The 23278-nt window shown below is 31.6% G+C and overlaps 1 protein-coding gene and 1 long non-coding RNA gene across 3 annotated transcripts; one reads left to right on the top strand and one right to left on the bottom strand.

Moving 5' to 3' along the window:
• Positions 1 to 844: 844 nt before the first annotated feature.
• On the top strand, positions 845 to 4483 carry LOC108869865. 2 transcript variants are annotated; one of them, XR_001956355.2, is made up of 6 exons: positions 845 to 2564; positions 2677 to 3173; positions 3250 to 3337; positions 3641 to 3722; positions 3818 to 3906; positions 3986 to 4483. It is a non-coding gene; the product is annotated as an uncharacterized LOC108869865 (long non-coding RNA). The 2 variants fall into 2 exon arrangements; XR_004451302.1 differs by having other exon boundaries at positions 847 to 3173.
• Positions 4484 to 7549: 3066 nt separating this feature from the next.
• LOC103840686 lies at positions 7550 to 21762 on the bottom strand. The gene is made up of 2 exons (XM_033279817.1): positions 8600 to 21762; positions 7550 to 8089 (listed from the first exon to the last, which is right to left on the bottom strand). The coding sequence occupies exon 1, from the start codon at positions 11984 to 11986 to the stop codon at positions 9965 to 9967; it is 2022 nt and encodes a 673-aa protein (XP_033135708.1). The 5' UTR covers positions 11987 to 21762; the 3' UTR covers positions 7550 to 8089; positions 8600 to 9964.
• Between the last annotated feature and the right edge of the window lie 1516 nt (positions 21763 to 23278).

The raw sequence follows: 23278 nt of genomic DNA, 5'->3' as shown, positions 1-23278 counted from the left end.
TGCCTTCCATGTCATAACTCTTCTCCTGCAACCAGAAACACAACATCGGTTTTTTATCATCACCAAAATCCATTGACACATGATTAAACGATGTGAGATCTTGCTTGAAAATGCATTATTATGTTTACCAGTAAACGCCACGTAAAAGGAACACCATCTCTGACCTTGATCCTCTCTCTTATCACTTCTTTGGCTTGCATACATCAGAGCCAAAAGCGTTCATTGTTATATACTAAACAATATAATTATTTAATGAAACTGATTTAAAGACTCTACAAACAAGCCGTACCAGTCTTGGATTGGAATGTCTTTAGCAGCAGCTGGCACCACATTTCGTTCATCAACCTGTTCATCTGATGCCCCAATGATATATTATCAACCATCAAACAGTTAAACAAATAAAAAGAATCAATTGAGTTCGATCCAAAGAGTTTTTAAGTTACTAGATGGAGATTTGTTTTACCTTATAACCAAAGGCGTTAAAATCTGAGCCAAGCAGTTCTAGAGCCTGTTTGTAGTTACCCTTTCCGTATTCACCCGCAGCCTGATATTAAGGAGTAAGAACAGAGAAGAAGTTCAAAAACGGGTGGAACAAACCTGAATCCCTCTCTTCATCACTTGTTGTTTCTTCTTGTTCATCTTTGATAGTCTGCAAGAACAACACAGGTTCACAACAAATCTGGTATCAGTTAGAAACTGTAGGCTAACATAAATTCACACTAACCGGAGCTTCAGTTCCTCGAGTAATTCATCAGCTCATGAAGTCTCTCCAACCTTGGCTAATGCCCAAACTATCAATATGTCAAGGTGCCATGAGATATACCAGTTTTCCTAAGATGTTAAAGCCGAGAAAACCAAATGATCATTCCACATATCAATAAAACCCCCATTGAAGAACAGAGCTCAAATCATCCCACTAGTGCATGGTATTGGTTTACCTGATCAGTCAAACGAGCTGCAAGTAGTTTAAGGCGGTCTTCAAACGATTTATGATTTCATTAAAAAAACAGTTTTTATATTCATGTATATATTTTGTACAGGCTGAAGAACTAGAAAGTCCATCTAAAACACCTACCGTCCATACGGTATATATTTATAAATCATAAAATACATTATAAATAGGGCAAATCTCCAAAATAGCACATTTCTAAGTTTATATCACAAAAATAGCACTCAAAAACTAAAATGACCAAAATAGCATTTTATCTTTTGAAAATTTAAATTTTTTTATTTTTTAAAATTTGAAATCTAATCCCCAAAACCTCACTTCTCAACTCTAAACCCAAAAACCTAAACTCTAAACCCTAAACCCTAAATTCTAAACCCTAAACCCCACCCCTTAAGTGTTATTTTTGTGACTTTTGGTCTTGAGTGCTAGTTTGGGAACAAAAACTTAATTTAGTACTATTTTGGTCTTTTTCTCTTATAAATATAAGAAATAGATTTGTATTTTATGTCTGTGTAAATTTTAATGAATTCAATTTGAGTCATCAACAAACTAATTTGTGTACCCAAAAGGCCAAAATATTTCAGAGTTTCTATAGAAGGTAATATTGTTTACATTTTTTTTCTCTAGTTTATATATTCTGTAAAAGATCTAATAAATGAGATCTGAAGCTTTAGCGATCCGTGCGGCACTCCAATCGGCAATCCTTCTTGATATAACCAGGATCAATATTAACTTCGACAACCAAACACTCATCAGAGTCATCAATAGCGAGATAAAAGACAATGAAATCTGCAGTGTTGCTCAGGACATCAAGATTATCTCTGCTCTCTTCGTTTCTATCTCTTTCAATTTCGTTCTTAGGGCGGAAAACGCTAGAGCTGATTCTCTAGCAAAAGCTTCCGTTAGGGCTTTTTGTCTTATTTATAATGGGTCTGTTTTGGGTTAAAACTCTACTTTTGAATTAAAATTCCGACCGTTGACAAAAAAAAAGATCTATTTCAGACTTTTTAATCTATCTAGTGTTGTTGTATATCTGTGTGAAGGATGTCTGAAATCATGTGATTTTTGATGTCATAAGAAACAACGTTTATCTTTTGCAACTATTGCTGTAAAAAATGTTTGTGCTACTGTCTGGAACATCTAATAACATAAAGTACAACTCAATTCTCTTCTCCTTGCGCCAGCACATAAAATAAGGTAAGAAGGTGTTGAGTGTTGACACCTGTCCCATTTACAAAACGCCGCGCATAACTTATTAACCGTGTCATTGTTTTCTTTGTTGGGCCGTCGAATTGATTTATAGGTTTGCTTTTCGTTATTTGTATAGCCCATCTCAGAATTATAGGATTATGCGTCTTCTTCTCGAGTGCCGACTACGACGATGGAGTTTCGTGAGGTTGTATGATACGAATATTCGTTGAGGAGTCTTTGGGTTGGGATTCATTTGCGTCGTTTCATTTCATATTCTTCCCCTACGAAACGTTATAGGACTAATCGCATTCATATCGACGATCCTTCATGTGTTAAGCGAATTGAGAATTCTGATTAACGAAATTAGACTGTTTCTGTGGAATCAATAGTCGAGTGAGGATTTTCGGGAATGGGTGCGACGGAGGTTGTTACAGACAAAGAATTTGAAGGCTGAAACGGGACTATAGAATAGACTTTCACTTTCTAAGACTCGCTTGACAATTTTACTAATTAAATCTCCCCTATGATTTTTGCAGGAATGGTGTTTGTGCCACCACTAGAGTCTTTGCAGAACCAAATTCATGTTTTATTCATATTGTTTCTGTTTTGTGTCTTTCAAAAAAATTAGGTTCACCCATTACTAAAACACAATATGTTTTCACTTTGCATATTTCCTTAAGATTTTGCAGGAGAGGTATCTTTTCCAAGTAAAGGAAAGACACAATACTATCTCCATCTAAACGTTTGCTTTGTTTTTTTATAGGCCACTGACCATGTTATAATTATTTTGGTCCTCATGATTTGTGACTTACCAATTAGGCTTACCCATTATGAGAGCAAAGTGTTTGCTTTTTACATATCTGTAAAAGATTTTGCTGGAAAGGCATCTTAAAGAAAAGACTAGAGACCATGTTAACATTTAAACGTTTGCTTTGTTCTTTAAGGTCAGCCCATGTTATATTTACTTCAGTTTCGTGCTTAAAAAATCTGCAAAGGGTTGACGATGATGGTTTACGTCTCTGTCAGTCCCCAGGTCAAAGCAAACCTTTACTCTCCTATTTTTTATTTGATTTGTTGTTTCATTGTCTCTGATTTGGCTCCACAAACAGAACACTTAGCTTTATATAGCTACACGGATGTTGGTGATGGCCTTGAGTTCCACCACTTCGACCATTGCTCCCTGGACATCCTTGAAGAGTAAGTTCCTTTCGTTTATCCAAAATTCCAAATATGTATTTTGCTTTTATCTTTGTGTCGATGTTTGTTTCTCCAAATGAGTCGCAAGGATTTTTTTTTTCCGTTTTGCTTTATGTCTCCCTTGCTTTCTCATTACATTACACCACTTTTGCATGTATATGCAATAAACATTCCAAAAATGTATACTACAAATTGAACTTGGACCTACAACGACCTACAAAGTGTAATCACTAATTAGTTTCAACAGTACATTCACTCTCTCTGTCTCTGATGCTACTCATTTCATGTGATATTCTCCTGTAGGTGCAGTTACTTGACTAATACGTAAGTAAAATTTATATTGGTCATAACTGATTTGTATGTCAAAGACACCAAATTGATAAATGTAAGCAGCTTCTCATCTGCTCAGATACTAATTAATTTCACATTAAACTAAGCTCTTGCAACACACCATTTCATGATCTCTCTATGTTGATGCAGAAGCCTAGGTTCTTAAGGCTCTATCTAAGAACTTGCACTGTTCTCAAGCATACGGTTTGGTTGCTGAGGTTAACTACAAGACCATCTCGGTGAGTGTGACTCGACAATAAAATCAAATGAGCGTGTATGTAATTTGACTACTTACTGCTGAATTTTGATTGAATTTAGAATCAAGCAGGAATCAGCATAAATTCTGTTAAAAGCAAAGGAAGAACTGTTGAAGAAACAAGGGAAAGATTAAAAACAAAAAACTAAAGCCGTGAAGATGATGACGGAAATGGAATTTGAATCAAATGACAATCATTGTGACATCGGATAAGTTGTTGGCGTGAGCCATTCCTACAACCAAAGCGACTAATTCCTATAACCCCCAAAGAATATGAAAATTACCCCGGTGAAGCATTGAAGCTAGCTCTGCTTCAATCAGGTGCTGCGTCGACAGCCTTTCCCTCTGTTGTTAATCATGGACATACATAGAATATGGTAGAAGCAGTTTAATTTGCTGGATTGCCGTTGAAGAGAGTAGAAGTTTGTATGGGGGAATGTTGAGGTCCAAAACGTTTAGTCTTGAAAGGAGACTAACGATGTGATGGTCCATTGTTCCATATCTAGAACTTAAAAAAAAACTATAATTTATAGCTACACAATGCATACATTTACACTAAATGATGTCTAAATTATAAACTTAGAAATATTAGTGAGGTGAAAGTAGTAACAATTTAGATGCAAGAAGCATACTAGCTATTTTGTACAACTAAAAAGGTGGCTTCATGGATGCTTATGTCAAAAGTAAAGTGAATTCCAAGTGAAACTATGCACCTCCAAATAGTATAAGCATCGTAAGCATTATATTTATTTTTGTCTCTATTTTAAGTTCTATGTTTCATTGATATTGAAGTATATTATAACTTAGGTATGTTTTATAGAAACTATGTTCTGTCAAATGGAATAAGCAAAATATACTTGATATCATATGGTCTTGATTATAAGGTGTCTCTCTTGAGCATATGTTAGATCTACGTAATTATATTTTCGTTGATCTCTACTAGAAATTTTGATTATCAAAAAAATTCCACATTTAAATTTTAGAAAGATAATAAATAAAGCTATAGAATATCTAAGTGTATCTCCTTCCAAACCGTAAAACATAATCATCTATATATTATTTGAGAAGCATTGCAATATTTTTTGTAGCCATGTGTCATCACTAGAATGATTCTTAAAATTCTTAGAGAAATATCTTGGTCCATTTAAATATATAATAAGCTTTTTATTAAACCACAATAAATACATTATTAATGTGCTTCATTATTTCCTTAAATAAAATTACGGAATTGCCTAATGTGGCTAAAGTATATATGACAATTAATGATTTAGAATAATAAAGATTTAATAAAAATAAGTGTGTATTATAATTATATTTGTTTAATTTTAAGCTATTAAAATAAATTAAACAATCATAGTAACCATATAATAATTTTTTTTGACATCAATAAAAATTAAAAAAATTATTTATATATTATATTTTGAATTTTTAAAAACGAGTATAAATTACTAAAAATTTCACATTCAAATTTTGTGATCTATGATTTAAAACTTTTGTTATGACATGATACAAATAATTAAAAAATAATATAAGTTGAAAGTCTCATTTAATAAGTATCAATTATAAAAGATATATAAATATATGAATCATTTTAAATTAAACTATATGCCATATAAAAATACATAAATATCTTAATTTTGAAATTTACTTTGAACATTTTTTTGATAAAAAATTTGAAAAAATATTGACAACTTAATTTTTTAAAATATTATAAATTACTTAAACCATTAATCCCACAGTGAAAATTTTGTTATCACTAATTTAGACTTTTTGCTATAACAGATACAAATAAAAACAAATATGAGCAAAAAGGGCATCATCTAATAAATATTAATATTAAAATATATCATATATATGTTACTATCATTTAAATTTAATTATATATCATATCAAATAAAAAAAAATTTGATTATAAAATTTATTTATATGTTCGCACCAATTTAATTATATATGTAGTAGATAATGACTTTTTAATTATTCAATATATATTTATTATTTCATAATATGTTATAAACATATAATATAAAATAATTTATATATATAATGTTCATTCCGCGCAAGGCGCGGATCTTAACCTAGTATTTTATTATTGCAATATCTTTCTAAAGAAATAATAATAATAATAAGGTTATACAATACTTCTATGTAAAAAAAACTAATATATTTTCATGTATATTTTAATTTTACTTATTTTTGATAATCTCAAAACAAATCATGTGTGAGTGAAATAAAATTTATATATTTATAAACCCAGTCTTTAAAAATGTCATAGAAAATATCCCAAATTTATAAAACTTGCTTAAGATATATAATAAAGGCAACACCATGTATTTAAATGATATTTTCAAATAATATTAAAAAAACCAAACATGGCGCCGGAAAATCCCTAGCTAATAATATTCTGCCACATGATAAGTGTTTACAAAACTAAAAAAAATAAAACAAGATAATGCTTGAAACAAGATAATGCTTACAAAAAAGATAACAATATAATTATCGAAACCCACAACATTATCCATAATCCTTTTTAATAACCCATGATCATTTGTTTTCTCATGCAATTTTACTCTAAAAACTAAAAACAATATTTTTTTAATAATCTTAATCAGTTTGGATGGTATGGTTAATTTGATAAAAATATCTACATTCTTAAACAATCAATTTTTAGTTGTTATGTTATTTAACTAACTTTCGAAACAAATTTTAAATTGATTCATTTTTCACATTATATAAATCACGAACAGGTTTAAATTGCATAAAAGAAAAGAAAAATATCAACATATTCAAAAAATATATATAAGATCGAAAAATAATTCATGATTTGTATATTAAATTTCAACTGTAATTACAAGTAATTTACATACTTTTTTAATAAAGGTATATTAAAGATAAAAATGTAAAATAATTACATTAATAAAAAATATTTTTATTGATTTCTAATAAAAACTAAAATAGATATTAAAGATTAACATTATTTTTAGTTTAGAATAAATTGAATATATTTACACATATATTAAAACATAACATAATTTTAATTATTTTCCACTTGCTTGCCCGCCCGTAGGGCGGGTTTACCCTAGTATGGACATAAGGAAGAATGTCCTTGTTATGATACCTGGAAAAACAAAGGTGGACCAAAATAGCCATAATATCGAAAGCAAAAATTATAAAATATAGACTATAGTTTTCTCTTAATATAAGTTCAAAAGATAACATGTTATAGCTTTCTTTTGATAAAATATATGTATTTGGTCATGCTTATTTTAATTATATAAAATAAACTATGAAGTCTCATTTCATTGCAACACTCAAGTTATGGCATGAATACAAATCAGCTCTCTGTTTTTTTTTTGTGCTACACAAAACGGCTCTCAATAGTCCTATAAATGCAAAATAGCATTTGCTTATTTTTACTACATATTTTGTTTTGGTAAGTCATCAATTATATATATTGTTTACAAAAAGGCCTGAGTATATATGTGCCTGGGTTCGATTTTCCAAGATCTGAAGAACTAACTTATGCATATATATAGCTCGACTTACCCCTCGTTAATTGGAAAACGTTAGTACTAGAAAATATAGCGTTTCTTTATCAATTGAGATTAGCCATGTATATGGTCCATGGATATAAAAGTGTTATAATCTTATATATCCAACTAACAAGGGAAACATATAAAAAGTTCAACAGATAGTAGTATATATCATACACAAGTACCAAATTTTACATCTGATAAATGATAAATATAAAATATATATGACAATACAGCACGAAACATATGTATGAAACGAAGAACCATAGAAAAAAAAAACACTATATATATAATTTAAAGTCTTATAATCTAATCAATGGCGAGGCCGTATGAGTTTACATTTCTCGGAGCGTGTGCACGTAGTTCGTGAGCCGTTGATGGATTGACAGCGTACGGTGGTAACGCAACTAAAAGAAAAACAGTTGAAGGAGCGCGGGGGGCAGGGCTGGCAGGGAGAAGACAAGTATACTCCTGAAAGAGGACGGAACTGACCATGTCCAGGACGATAAGTGGTCGCCATGTTTTTAAATGTTTTGGCGCGGCCCTTGCAATGCTTCGTTTTGCTCCCTCCAGCCGCAGTTTTGGAGCTTCTGTTTTCACCTCCTTCCAAAATTCTGCTCTTCTTGACCGACTCTTCTGCATCACGCATACAATTGCAATTAATAGCACCATCAAGCCTTTTTGTAAATTCATTGGTAAGTAAAAGCTTTCTATCTATATATTGAACTAAAGTAACAAAGTGAAATAGTAAGCACGTAACTGAATAACATTTTTGTAACTGAATAATATACTTCACTTGTGTTACAAAAAAAAAATAACGTACTTCACAAACAACGTACAACGAAGTTTTAAAGAAATCGCATAGATACTTAGAAGTTAGAACTGTATTTTATAAAAGTTAAAACAGTGATTAAAATTTAGGTTATTTATTTTGTAATACAGGAAGATATGATTTTTTTATTAATCTGGAATAAACGACTCATAAAATACGGTTAAGAAAGAGAGATGTCGCAAGGTATGGTTTGCCAAAATTATAGAATACTTGTACCAGGATCAAAATCTTTTAATGTTATCGATTAACATTGTCTTATACTAGTAATAACATATAAATTGATAAGTAAAAGATGAAGAAAAGAAAAAGCTCACTAAGTTTACGGATTTCCGTTTGAGCACCAAATGCTTCATCCATGTGAAGCGAAAAGACCAGGAGAAGAAGAAATAGCACTGAAGAAACTATAGAAGACATCTTTAATAATTCACACGTATCTCTTGTAACCTGGCTGATCACTATAACTCACGTTGATACGTTTATATATAGTATAAAGAGGTAGAGATAAGAGAGAATTTAACATATGGTAGAGACTTAATTAAGCCAAAAAAGAGAGTGGTCGAGATAAGAAAGAGAGTGCTGAAGCTGTGGTCGACTTATTAGTTGTCACTAGTTGGTTTTGGGTTTTAGTGGTCTCCTCCGCACACCATGTTTTGGTAAACTCGGTCTCAGTGCGTTGCATTGCATTGTACTTTCCTTTTTTCTATAGTTATTTTTTGTTAACTACCAAAATAAAGGAGTTGACGCTTGACTTGAGAATTATTACGTATAAATTATAAGGGAAATATAATTATATTCGTGTTTTTTATTTGAATAAAAATATTAGTTTTGCGAGATAGATAGATTATTCAAGGACGTACTTGTTAAAGAAAAAGATTATTCAAGGACGTACTTGTTAAAAAAAGGATTATTCAAAGATGTACACAATTTTTTTTTTGATAACTGAAGAGTAAATTTCATGTCTCAATAGATCTAGACTAATTTTCTGGGAACGTATGACCTACGAGTATGCTTGCGCACCAAATTTGCAATTAGACCGAAAGCAAGAGTTCATATCCGTGTGAATGTTCAAAGGCATCGTGAAATAATTTCTTCCAGCACGATTCGAATTCGTAATTTAGTTGTAGAAAGAAGTTTATCCTTATCATTGGGCTACGATGTTCAGGATCACGAGTTTTGAAAATGTAGTATTTTACTTTATATACTTTACACATATAACATTTAGAATGTTGTATACTTCAATAGGATTATCAGTCTCAAGTGGTTTTTTTTTTCTTTCAAAATCAGCCTCAAGTGGTTTTGCCACAAAAATAAATACTAATACGTATTTATATACTGATCGTAATAATACTACGAAAATGTCTTATAGCTTTTACACAACCTTAGAAAAAAATACATTCTAGAACTAGACTAAATTAAAAAATAAAATTCAGAAGAAAAAGCAAGTGTCACTAAGAGACAATATGGGAAAATAATACACACGTTCAAAATGATAAGATACTTCTATAATTTTTTTTTTTTTTTTTGAAAAAGGGCTTTCATATTAAAAAAAACGATAAATGTTACAAGATAAGACATGAGTCTTATAGTTTGATAAAGTTTGCATGAAAAGATTGAATCTCAACCAATGAAACAACCAAAGTTGAGACTAGAATAACCAACACCGTAATGAAAGGCAATAACTAGTGATAAGAACCACGACCGCGGCGGCCACGCTTCCCTCTCCCTCGAACCGTCTTCCATTCCATGTCTTGGTATTTGCTAGGGGGTTTTGTTTCCCTCCCACCTCTTGTCAAGCTGAGCGAGCTAGAAGGCTCAGTCTCATCTTCATCCACTCCCACATCTCTTGACCCTTTGAACTGAGCAGGGCTCTCAAATGCAAAGGGTGTATGTGTTGTGGCTTGAGGACCAACGACTAAAGTTTCACTAACCTCAGTGTTGGTAACGGTTGATGGAGATGACTCCATAATAGATGCTGCAGTGGGAGTAGGTTGTGAATCTACTAAAGTGGGTAAAGTGGGGATAAAGTTTGGCGAGGCAGTCGGGTTCTCCTGTTGAAGGGTAGGAGTAGCTTCTAGTTCAGATAAGAGACCTTCAATCTCTATGGTATGTTTCTCAGGCTCATGGGCACCATCATCTTTAGTTTGAAGAGAAGTTTTTCCACTAACATGTAGATCATTTTTCTGGATAGTTGGTACAGAGTATTCAACATTATCCTTTTGCTGCATAACAGTATCAATATCCACAATAGGAACATCAGAGCTAGTGTCTTGCGAGGTTGATGCGGAGATAGAAACCTGAGCAGTGGAAGAAGGTAAGAGACACCTCTTTGCTTTGTGTCCTAGATTACCACACCTTTCACACATAGATGGAATCCATGTGTATTCAACATTAACAAGGAAGATGTTACCTTGCTTATCATCAAGGGCAATAAGCTTTGGAAAGTCTCTGTCCAGCTCCATCTCAACTAAAACCTTTGCCTCGCCCATACTAGTAGGATCAAGTCGAGGTTTGTGAGTAAGAATCGGTTCTCCAAGTCCGGAAGCGACATGACTTATTCCTAATCTTGAGTAGCAACAATCCGGAATGTTCTTCAAATTGGCCCAAACCGGAAGCGTGGAGATTTCAGGAATTTTGAAGGAGCCTTCTGGGGTCCATGGCAGTACAAAAAGTAAGCAATCATCTATGTGCCACACTCCACGCTGAATAACCCATTGCCGAGTAGGTTGGTGTGGGATATGGAACATGAAAGATGAATCACCAAGCTTCTTACAACTGATCTTACAACTTCTTCCCCAGATTCTATTCACCACAGCATGTACTAAACCACCTGGCGGTAGAGCACATTTATGGAACTTACCAATGATATACTCATCCTTATTCTCTGGACCTAGCTTAAGGACTTTCGAAGGAATAGATACCTCAGGTGTGCCATCTAGGCGGTAAGTTGGTGTGGCAGCCCGGTAGAGATTTCGCGATTGAGGGCTTAATCTTGCAGCCCATGGGAAGCGGAGTCTCCCATCCGCTTTTAGTTCCGGCGGTGGTAGCTTTTCAATCGGAGGCTGGAGAGTACGGGATGGATACTTTCCCTTAGGTTGCTTGTTTAAGATCTCGTCATTCAAAGTCGGCCAGAGAGTGGCTAATTGATTCCCGACAAATGCAGGATCATAGTCTCGAGGAGTACTAGGGTCGGGAGGAGTGGCCGGAGGTTTGAAAAAAAGAGGTTTAGCCCATGATCCCAAAGAAGGGACAAATTTTTCTGATGCTTGGACCCTGCTATCATCGTGAGAGTGTGAGCCAAGGGTCTCGGACGGAGCTTGTTGAGACGTCGGGACATCGCTGGTTACTGCATTGATGGAGATAACCGAAGCCAGAGACGGTGGCGGAGTATCACGTACTTGAACTATAACAGCTTCTGAGGTCAGCGGAGGAACCACAGTTTCAAGCAGAGAGGTTTCGTAAGACGCCACTAGAGGAGCAGAGGAGGTCAACAGTAATTGATTGGTAGTGTCAGACTGAAGAGTACTGGTGATAGAGAGAGAAGCTTTCTCCATTGTTACTCTCACATCAGTTCCTAGAATAGTTTGAGTTTCAGAGATCTCCAAACCTTCCAGACATTCCGTAGCCGTTGATGGAAGTATCGGCAGAGACAACGAACGCATCAGCGACGATGGCGTAGTCGAACCATCAATCACTGGGTCCATGGCGGGGAGAAGATAAAGAGGGGGTAGAGGAGAAGACAAGTCACCACGAAGTGGATAGACCTACCGGCGACGACTCACTGCGGCGAACTCGTCGAATTTAACGGCGTGAGTAAACTAGGGATTCGCTTTTACGTTCGCTGGTTTTTGGGGGCGCGTGGTTTACAATTCTCTTTCCACAACAACAACATCATTATCTTACTTCTATAATTTTAAGAGGGACAAAAAGACCAAGACTTGAGTTCTCGAATACACGGGCTGCGTGTGTAAAAAGGAGTGGACCACATGCACGTTGAAAATTCTATCTGAAAAGATCCATATTTTGGCATCTGCTTATGTCTGGCACTGTCGCTAGAGAAAACTCCGCCAGAGCTAATATTTTTTTTTTTTTTGGTAAACATGTTAAGATTGCATTACCATTTTAAAGTTTGTGACAGAAGTTACAGAGAATCACTAGTAGCAGAAGACAAACGCCAAAAAGAAACTACAACACAACAACAATTACAGTAAGAAAAACGCGAGAATGAGCTGAACCTAGAAGTAGAAGAAAGAACACACGGGAAGAACTTGAAAGGGTTGCTAAGAGCGAGCAGCACGCAAGATCGAACTCCAAAGGAAGGCGCCAGTTAAAACATGAGTCACGAGCCGGTATAGTTGGCTTCCCCAGGCACTCGCCTCCAAAAAAAAAATGGCCTTACCACAAAAGTCCTACCACCTGCAACTGCACAGATACCAACTAGAGCTTGGAATTCAGAATAGACGACAATGGGGCCGTACCGAAACGGCGGAACCGACGAACCAGAGCCTGTCGAAGCACCGGACACCAAGCACCGCAAAACAGCCACCTCTACTCCTCCTTCCTGAAACTCACAGGCACCTGAGAACTCTAAAAACCCCAAAGACCCCCACTGGAACCACCAACACCCCAACTTCGAGCACAAACCACTCTTATTTGGATAGACCACTGGCTGATAACCCGCCACCACCACCAGACTATGAACGAAAAAAGGACGCTAACACCACAGGGCAAAGAATCCGCGGAACCACACCCTATCTGCAGAGGTGCTAGCAACACTCGCCCTCACCGGGACTGTAGTCCAAGGTCGACTACAACATACCTAAGCCAACAATAACCCGCACGAGCGACTGACCCTGAGAACCAGAGTCTGACCTTTATCCGCAAAGAGAAGCTCAAACAACCCGCTTCACCAAACCGCCACTTCTGATTTAGCCAAGAAGAAGAGCTCAGCCCTATCTCACAAGCTTGACAGAGACGCCTTCTAGCCACAAGGAGCACTACACCAACCTGCAAGGAGAGCTGCCAGCAGAGAATCACCACCACTGTCTGAGAACTTGCCTGAGATTCAAAATCAACTCCTGATACAATAACTCTCACTGGTAATGAGAAGAAGATAGATCTGAAGAGAAAACTCAAAAACGAGAACCCCCAAACCGAGAACGAGGGCACTTGTCAACAACAACCGCAAACTGACGCCGGAAGAAACGACTGAGGGCCGGAGCACCACCACCGGAGCAAAATCGACCACCATTGAAAGCAGATCTGGCCAGATCTAAGCGATGTCTCGAAGGAAACCCACGGAAGAGCCACCAAGCTCCACTCTCCCAGTCGCGCCTCACCACCGCTCCAGAATCTTCACCACCGGGCAGCGACGCCGGAGAGGAGTGAGAGAAACCACAACGGAAAGTATATCGACGAAGCTAAGAAGAGGGAGAAAGAGACGAGACAGGGAAGGAGAAAGAAAGGATAGAGAAGGGAGAGACAGCCGGCGACGGAGGCAGCGAATCCGCCGGAGCCGCCACCGGCTGAAGACGACGCAAGCTGATTAGGGTTGAAGGTTCACGGGGTTAGAGAGGGAAGAGAGAGAGCGCCAGAGCTAATATTTGTCGTGGTAATACCCGTTTCTAGCTAACAATTCTCTTATATTATTACATTATAGTATGATCGAGAGTTGTGTTGTTAGTTTATGTAATCAGTTCAACCTTTTGATTAAAGTTGGCTGTTAATTTGTAAAATATATGCATGCACTCCTGAATCCTGATACTGTCACACTTGATTGTGTAATAGCAAACCTACCAATAAGAAAAACGGCTGTTTATTGTTATAATGGAGCTAACCATGTTATGGCCATAAGATAGATCTTTGGACAATTCTATAGAATAGCCTTTATTAAGTTTTTATCACACAAATAGTTTTAAAAAAACTAGGTAAAAACCCTACGTGATATCGCGTGGAAACTCATTTAAAAAAAATATATATCACTTTATAATTTTAATTTTTATATAAGAAAAATTTTAATTTTTTTTCAAAAAAAAATCTCATGTCGAATATATGTGTTTCTATTCATTTATAGATAATATAAGAAACTTATATTTTATAATTTAGATTACAACTAAAATACAAATATGTCAATACCAAAAATATAAATCTTCTATTAATTTAGGGAGGTTTTATAAAATTTTAAACAATACTTAATATTTTTCGAATTAATTAAAATAAGCAACACGCTTAAATTTAACCATTTACTAATTTAGTAAGTAATTTATAATGACAAGTATTACTTTCATGATTTTTGAAACTGTGTAAATCTATGTATTCTCAAATCATGATTATATGACAACTTTAAGAGATGTTGTACAATACATATTTTTATTGGTAAATCACACACAATTTTCTTTGTGCATTATTTTCATTTTATTTATTTAAAAAATTGATCTTTGACGAATTTAACATAAATATTTGCAATTGTTTTATACCTAAAAATAGATGTATTAATATAAAAATTTAAATCTCTTAAATTTTTTACATGGAAAGTTGCATCTCTTAAGTTTTTTAACTTGAATATTTGTAATTACTAGTTTTTGAAAAAAAAATATATGATCCATTTGTCATGTTCACGACACTTTCACATCCTTTCGGTCACGACTTATTTGCACTTTTTTGGAACGTTCATGACACTTTCACACCCTTTCGGTCATGATCTATTCGCATAATTTCGGTCACAACTCGTTTGTAGTCTTTCGGTCATGACCTGTATGCACATTTTTGGTCATGACACATTCGCACCTTTTTAGTCACGACATGTCTGCACCCCTTGGATCATGACACGTTTATACCTCTTAAATCACAACACGTTTGTACCTCTTAGATTATGACACATTTAAGATCAAAACAAATTTGTACCTCTTCGTTGATGACACCATATTAATATTTATAACTGTTTAATCAGGATAAATGTAATAAATTTCATCTCTTAAGTTTTTAATATTAAAAGTTGTATTTATTAGTACTGAGATAAAAAATTATGTCTTTTTTATTTCTTACTTTGCTCATATCTATTTATTATGACCATTTGTATCCTTTTGGTCACAACCTATTTGCACCGTTTTGGTCACATTCACGACACTTTCACATTCTTTCAGTCATGATCCATTCACATCTTTTTGGTCACAACCCGTTCATAGCCTTTTGGGTCACGACCCGTTTACACATTTTCGGTCATGAAACAATCGCACCCTTTGGATCATAACATGTTCGTACCTCTTAGATTACGATACATTCATACCTTTTAGATCAAAACAAATTTATACATCTTCGTTGATGACACCATATTAATATTTATAATTGTTTAATCAGTGTTAATATGAAAATTCTTCTCTTAAGTTTTTAATATGAAAACTTGTATTTGTTAGCATTGAGATAAAAACTTATGTCTTTTTTGTTTTTACTTTGCTCATATCTATTAATTAATATTTCATAAATATTTGCAATTTTTTATATTTAAAAGTTAGTGTATTAATATGCAAATTTGAATCCCTTAATTTATACATAAAAGTTGCATCTCTTAAAATTGTTTTACATTAAAATTTTATTTATTAGATTTTGGATTAAAGTTGTATTTTCACTTTTATCTTACTCATATATATTTATTATTTTACATAAATATTTACAATTATTTTATATCTAAAAATCAGTGTATTGATATAAAAATTGAACCTCTTAAGTTTTTAGATGAAAAGTTGGATTTATTAATTTTTAAGATGAAAGATTGCATGTATTGCTTATGAAAAACACACAAATTTTAAAACTAATACATTTTAAAAAAAAACATACAACTTTTGACATTATAATGAAAAGACACAAAATTATAGATAAACACATCATTTTATAATTTGACAACTTTACAAAACTCATTTCAGTTTTTTTTATGAAAAGACACTTTTCAACATTAATTTGGTTGCTAAATTTTAGATGAAAAGTTGTGTCTTTTACTTTTCTTTTTCTCATATCTACTTATTATTTTTTACATAAACATTTACAATTGTTTTATATTTAAAAATCAGTGTATTAATATAAAAAACTAAATCTTTTAAAACTTTTATATGAAAAGTTGTGTTCAGATGATAAATTGCATCTATTACTTATGAAAATATACAATTTTCAAAACAAATACATTCAAAATAAAAAAGAATGAAAACGTTCCAATAAATGTGAAAAGATGCAATTTTTCATCTTAAACATTGCATTAGTTTTAATAGATTGTGAAAATATATAAAGATGTGTATGGGTTTGATCAAAAGTTCATTAATGCTTCTACACCGGGAGGTTTGGGTTTCAATTCACGGAAAAGTCGGAATTATGCGAATTAATGGAGAAACGGCATACAAGAGAACTGCAGCATGACGCAAGGAGTACCGTCAAGCATGGATCCGATAGGGCGGCTCAAGTGATGCAGTCATGCATGAATCCTCATAAGGCATGTAGAATTATCGGCTGTAGAATCGTCTGTAATATTTCTCAGAGTTTGTAATAGCATAATATATCAACCGTTAAAAACAAAACAAAAAGTTAACTCTAAAGTCATAAATGCATATATACCTTTCAATAAAAACGTTTTTGGTCATTTTCCTCTTTGTGGATCCATTTTTGTGAAAATAAATTAAAAATGGCTATCTAAGAAAAAATTTCTAGATATCTTTTAAGCTAGAATATATATACAGATCACATATGGATTTACACAAAACTTAAGGGAGTTTTTCAATACTAACCCATCTTTCAAGTCAAACCTAAAACTAACATTTTTTGTCATTACTGTTCATCAATAAATTTTCTATATTATCCCTATGTTTTTGAATTATTTACAAAATTACCATTGTTATTTAATTTTTTTATTAAATTCGAAGTTCACAAAAAAACAAATACACCCACACCGTTTTTTCTTATTAACAATAATGCTATTATCATCAATTCTTTCAACCATCATGAACCACCATTTTTGAGCTCATAAAGCTCTATAATTCAATTTCAACCACTTTTTCTCATTCTAAACCAACAAATCTTCATTTTCTCTCATTTCCTCTACATTTCCATCTAAAAACTCTTATAACTTTCATTTTCATAAACACAAACTTCATATTTTCAAGATTCTTCATTAGTGAATCGTTAAAGGCGGTTCTTTTTGTTCATATTTGGAGTTTGGACGGTTGAGAAAGTTGGAAACAAGCTTTACACCAGAAAAATATAACTATTTACATGGTTTTCATCATTTTCAGATCTGTATCGGGATAGTGGATTGTTTTATATGTCTACACCTATATGCAGACGTAAGATGCGGTCTACTTGTCAACGCACATGTCAATTTTGCATTTGACCAAACAATTTTTTTTTGTACCGCATACTTCCCAATAGTCTTCGTCTTTATCTTTGACAACAAAAACAAAAATTTAGGTAGACTTACTAAGATGTCTACGTAAAAGAAGTTAGTTTTGCATTTGACCGAACTTTTGACTTTTTATTGTAGACTTCAACGGAAGTCTACGAAGTGTAGACTGCCTGAGAAGTTTGCTAAAGATCAGTTTTGCATTTGACCAAAACTTTGACTTCGTTGAATATGTTACTTTCGTGTTTGACTAAAAAGTTTAAAAATTAATTAAATTTTTATTAAGTTGTAAACTTCATATTCAGTCTTCTTATCTTAGAAAAAAAGGTAGACTACATGTGAAGTCTACTATTTTATTTTGGTCAAATGCAAAACTAACCCATCGAATTTGAGAGTAGACATCAAACGAAGTCTACAAATATGTAGATGTTTGTTTCCATTTACTCGTAGAAAGTCAAACTTGGTCAATTGCAAAACTAACCTCTTTCAAAAAAATCAAAAATGTAGACTTCATATGAAGTCTACTTCCGAAAGTCAAATCATGGGTGAATTTTGGTCAGTTAAAAAAACTAACAATTTTGAAGTGTAGACTGAAATGGAAGTCTACATGTATAAAATCATAATATTTTTCAAATATAGAAAGTAACCCGTAAAAATTTCAATTGCAAAAACTAACCCAAAGAGTGGACCTATTTGATAATCTACATTAGTAAACTGAAAAAAACGTATACATCTTCGTAGATTGAATATGGAGTCTACGTAGAAAAATATATTAAAAGTGAATTTGTGTATTATTTATTAGTTTTTTCAAGATTTTTTTTTGTTTGACAGTGTGTATTAGTTAATCCTAATGGGTTCGTGTGATTTTAAAACAAAATCTGTTATAATTATGAAAATTTAATACTTTTGATTTAACTATGTTGTTAGCTAATAATTGCAGACGTATTTGTAAGTCTACCTTTATAGTTTTATGAAACATGAAATATTTCTCCGCTAATTATGTAAACTGTATTTTTTTCCGGAGATAGCTCTCTTACATGTTGTATACGGAGAATGGGTGGTGAAAGATTCTTTGTGGAAGTTTGTGGTCAATAATCAGAAAGGAGGAAGAATGTTCCTTGTGCATGATGGTTGTACACATGGTAAACTTCTTGCAATGGCACAAGAAGATTATGATCTGGACAACAAAATGAGAAGATGGTGCTAACCAAACGTCATTTTACAACAAATGACTCCGAATATGTGAATACTCTTCTTATGCTTGTCATGAATGATCGACAAGTGCGGAACCTGATTGAGTTCTCTAAGACACACTTTGTACGCCTTTGTGTATCAAGCCAGCGCCAAGTACACATGGTAAACTTCTTGCAATGGCACAAGAAGATTATGATCTGGACAAGAAAATGGAAGATGGTCCTTACCAAACGTCATTTTACAACAAATGACTCTGAATATGCGAATACTCTTTTTATGCTTGTCACAAATGATCGACAAGTGCGGAACCTGATTGAGTTATCTAAGACACACTTTGTACGCCTTTGTGTATCAAGCCAGTGCCAAGTACACTAGAAAGTTTTGGATTGACTATATGTTCGATAATAAGTGTAGACGTCTTTGAAAATCTACAAATGTAGACTGCAGTTGAAGTCTACGTCGTAAATTCTATTAAAAGTGCATTTATGTATTATTCAACATATTTTTCACGATTTAATTATTTTATAGTGTATGCTAGTAAAATTTTAATGGTCTTGGATGAATTTCAAAAGTTAATGTGTTATAATTATACACTTGAATCTTATTACAAAAATTTTTGATTAGTTTTACTCTTGAAACTTCTTGGAAAGTTTGTATAGATTTTCTTCCTCTCACATGTGTGTTAGTAATTATTTTAGCTTATGGTGGTTTTACTTGTTTGGTTGATTAGATCTTGTGAAAAAATTGATATCTAAAAAAAAATTAATAATATCATACAAGTGAAACACAACTAAAAACGAATACAATGTTTATAGGTTATACATTAAACAATTATTTAAAAAATAATATTTTATTATGAGAAATTATTACAAGGCAATATATTAAAAAATGTTTCTGAGTATGTTTGATTTTTCATAATCTTGATGTCTCAAATAAAGTTTTGGAAAAGAGTACCTGCAAAATAAGATAAAGTTATGAGAAAAACATAAGATAAAAAATTAAATTATATTTTAGTAGACTTTTTATTAAGTCTACGTAAAGTTATTGTTTAGTAGACTTTATTTGAAGTCTACACTAACAAAAAATTTCATTTCTAAAAGTGTACATTTAGAAAATTTGAAAATATTTTGTTCTGGAAAAAATTTCAAAATAGTTTTTTTGTCAACCTTGTAACAAAACAAAAACATAAAGTATGAATAAATTTAGTTCAATATAAACACAATAATATCTTATAATGAATATATGTAAAACTTACATTTTTGGAAAGATGATTTGAAAACTTTGGAAGAGAATACCTGCAAAATAAGATAACATTATGAAAAATAAGATAAAATTAAAATCATACTTGAGTAAACTTCTAATAAAATATGCTTAAAAGTCAAGGCTAGTAGACTTCATACCAGCGCTAACTTTTAAGTAGACTTCTTTTGAAATAAATTTAAATATAAAAAGTTTTAAAAATATAATTTAATAGACAAAATAGTAAAAAATTAAAGACAAAGAATTTGAATATGTAACTTTATTTAAATATAAATACTAGAACACATATTTGAAATCTATAGATGTAAACCTTATATTTTTGGGAAGGAAAAATAACAATCATAGAAGAAAATACCTGCAAAATATGATAAAATTATTAAAAAAACATAGAAAAAAACTTTGTGGTTTAGTAAACTTCGTATGAAGTCTACTAGCTTTAGTTTATAAGCAGACTTCTTTAGAAGTATACACTGTATGATAATTTTCAGAACAGAAAAAATCTATACTTTTTGAAATGTGAAAATAATTTTAAATCTGAAAATACTTTACAAAATGAAATTTATAAAGTAAAATAGTAGCAAATTAATGCAAAGAGCTTGACTTATAAATTAATTTAAATATAAACATATAAATAAATATTTAAAATCTATTAATCTAAGACTTACATTTTTAGAGGAGAAAATGAAATTCATGAGTGATAATACCTACAAAAAGATAATATTGTGAGAAATAAATAACATAAAAATACACATTTAAAATCTATAGATCTAAAACTTACATTTTCTAAAGGAGAAAATGAAAACCATAAATCATAATACCTAAAATGACAAGATAATATTGTGAGAAAGACTTGAGAAAAATTTAGAGAGAAAGAAGAGAAATGAGAGAGTTTTAGAGAAAATGGAGAGAGTTTTAGTGAGAAGGAAGATAGTTTTAGAGAGATATGAGAGAGTTTAAGAAACTTGTGCAGCCACTTTAGAGAGAGACTGTATAAATTTTATCTATATAAGAAGACAAAAATGTAACTAGGTTAAAATTTACGACACTGTAGACTTCTTCTGAAATCTACTAAAATTAAAATTTTGGAGTAGATTTTACTGTAACATATTAGACCTGTTTGGAAGTCTAATTCAATAATTTCATTATTGTTGTTTATTCTTTATTATTTTAATATATGATTTGCTAAATTTATTTTTTTTATTTTTTTAATAGTTATAGTATATGCTTTTACTTTTTTATTCTTAAGGAACTCAACTTAGTTTAAATATAATAATTTTTTTGTAAAAAAAATTGAAAAATGTAGACTGAAAAAGACGTCTCCAGCTAAATAGATTTTATTGTAGGTATACGAAACCCTAAAATCTCAAACCCTAAATGTTTTGCTTTATAATAAAAAGTCTTAGTTACTGTATCAAATATCAAATTATACAAAATATAAACTACTAAACATTAATATACAAATTTAATTCATTAAAAAAAATAAAAATCTAAATTTAAATCTAATCCTAAGAAATCTACCACTAGAATACATAACATGGTATGACCTTTTGTTTCTAAACCATACTAGATTTTTTAACCGCGCTACGCGCGGATAAGATATTATATGTATTTCTCAATTTAAAAAAAATAATGTATAATATTGTATTACATTATTTAAAGAATATAAAATAAGACTATATAACATAAATATATTTTTAAAATTTTCTTTGTGGAAATCATTATGTTATTTGATTGTTGTACTTGATTCACATATTTGCATAGTTATTTGTGATGGATGAATAACTATATTTTTATTATCAGCAAATAATATATATTTATTATATAATTTAAGAAAAATAAAACTATTTATTTTTAAAACAAACTTGTCTCATGTTGGGGACTCGGTTATAGACATATCATATTCGAATGATACATTTTTACAGTTATCAATCTTCTTAACAGTCAAGAAACAAATCTGAATATCAAAACAATATCTCATATGATCTCTTTGTGGAATAACTGCTCTGAAGAAATTGAATTTAAGCATAAAAAAAGACTGGAAATAGATGTGCAGATATGTTATCAAAGTTAGCTTTACAAAATACTATTCATAGTTCATATATCATTTATGTCCATCCTATTTTTTGTCCATCCTTTCTTAAACATCTTGAAATAACTGATGCTAATTAATAATAAACTTTTGGCTGGCAAAAAAAAATCAAATTTGTCTAATTATCGCTTAATTTGTCTAACTGATATATATGTATTTCTCAATGCTAAAAAAATAATGAATAATATTGTATTACATTATTTAAAGAATATAAAATAAGACTACCTAACATAAATATATTTTTTAAATTTTCTTTGTGAAAATCATTATGTTGTTTGATTGTTGTACTTGATTCACATATTTGCATAGATATTTGTGATAGATGAATAACTATATTTTTATTATCAGTAAATATATTTATTTATTATATAATATAAGAAAAATAAAATTATTTACTCTTTAAACAAAGATGTCTCATGTTGGAGATTCGGTTATAGACATATAATATTCGAAGGACACATTTTTACAGTTATCAATCTTCTTAACAGTCAAGAAACAAATCTGAATATCAAAACAATATCTCATACGATCTCTTTGTGGAATAACTGCTCTGAAGAAATTGAATTTAGGCATCAAAAAGGACTGGAAATGATGTGCTGATGTGTTATCTAAGTCAGCTTTATAAAGTACTACTATTCATAGTTCATATATCATTTAAGTCAATCTTTTCTTAAACATCTTGAAATAACTGATGCTAATTAATAATAAATTTTTGGCTGGCTAAAAAAATTAAATTTGTCTAATTATCACTTAAATATTTTATTAATATTGTCTAAGAAGCTTTCAATTGATATCATAGTTTAATTTTTATTAGTTTTTTTGTTAATTTTAGAGTTTTTTGTATTTAAGTTTTTTTCCATATTAAGCTTATATTTCTTTCACATAATATATATATGTCGTAAAAATTACCATCAAATCAGTTTTACTTATTTATTAATTTGTTTTTAATGAAAATACACTTTTTAAATAATTTAATTTAAAATAAAATTATATATTAATTTGTTGTACTCTAACAATTTGATTGATTTAATTAATTTGCTTTGGTGGATAAGTTAGAAAGGTTTCCTATGAATG

Source organism: Brassica rapa, chromosome A09, assembly GCF_000309985.2.
Source record: "Brassica rapa cultivar Chiifu-401-42 chromosome A09, CAAS_Brap_v3.01, whole genome shotgun sequence".
In the NCBI taxonomy this organism is placed as follows: Eukaryota; Viridiplantae; Streptophyta; class Magnoliopsida; order Brassicales; family Brassicaceae; genus Brassica; species Brassica rapa.
The sequence above is the reverse complement of the archived record's forward strand: the minus strand, read 5'-3'. Positions and strand labels throughout refer to the sequence as shown.

Bases quoted from the DNA above. Each gene is read 5' to 3' on its own strand.
- LOC103840686 (XM_033279817.1), bottom strand. From the start codon at position 11,986: ATGGACCCAGTGATTGATGGTTCGACTACGCCATCGTCGCTGATGCGT.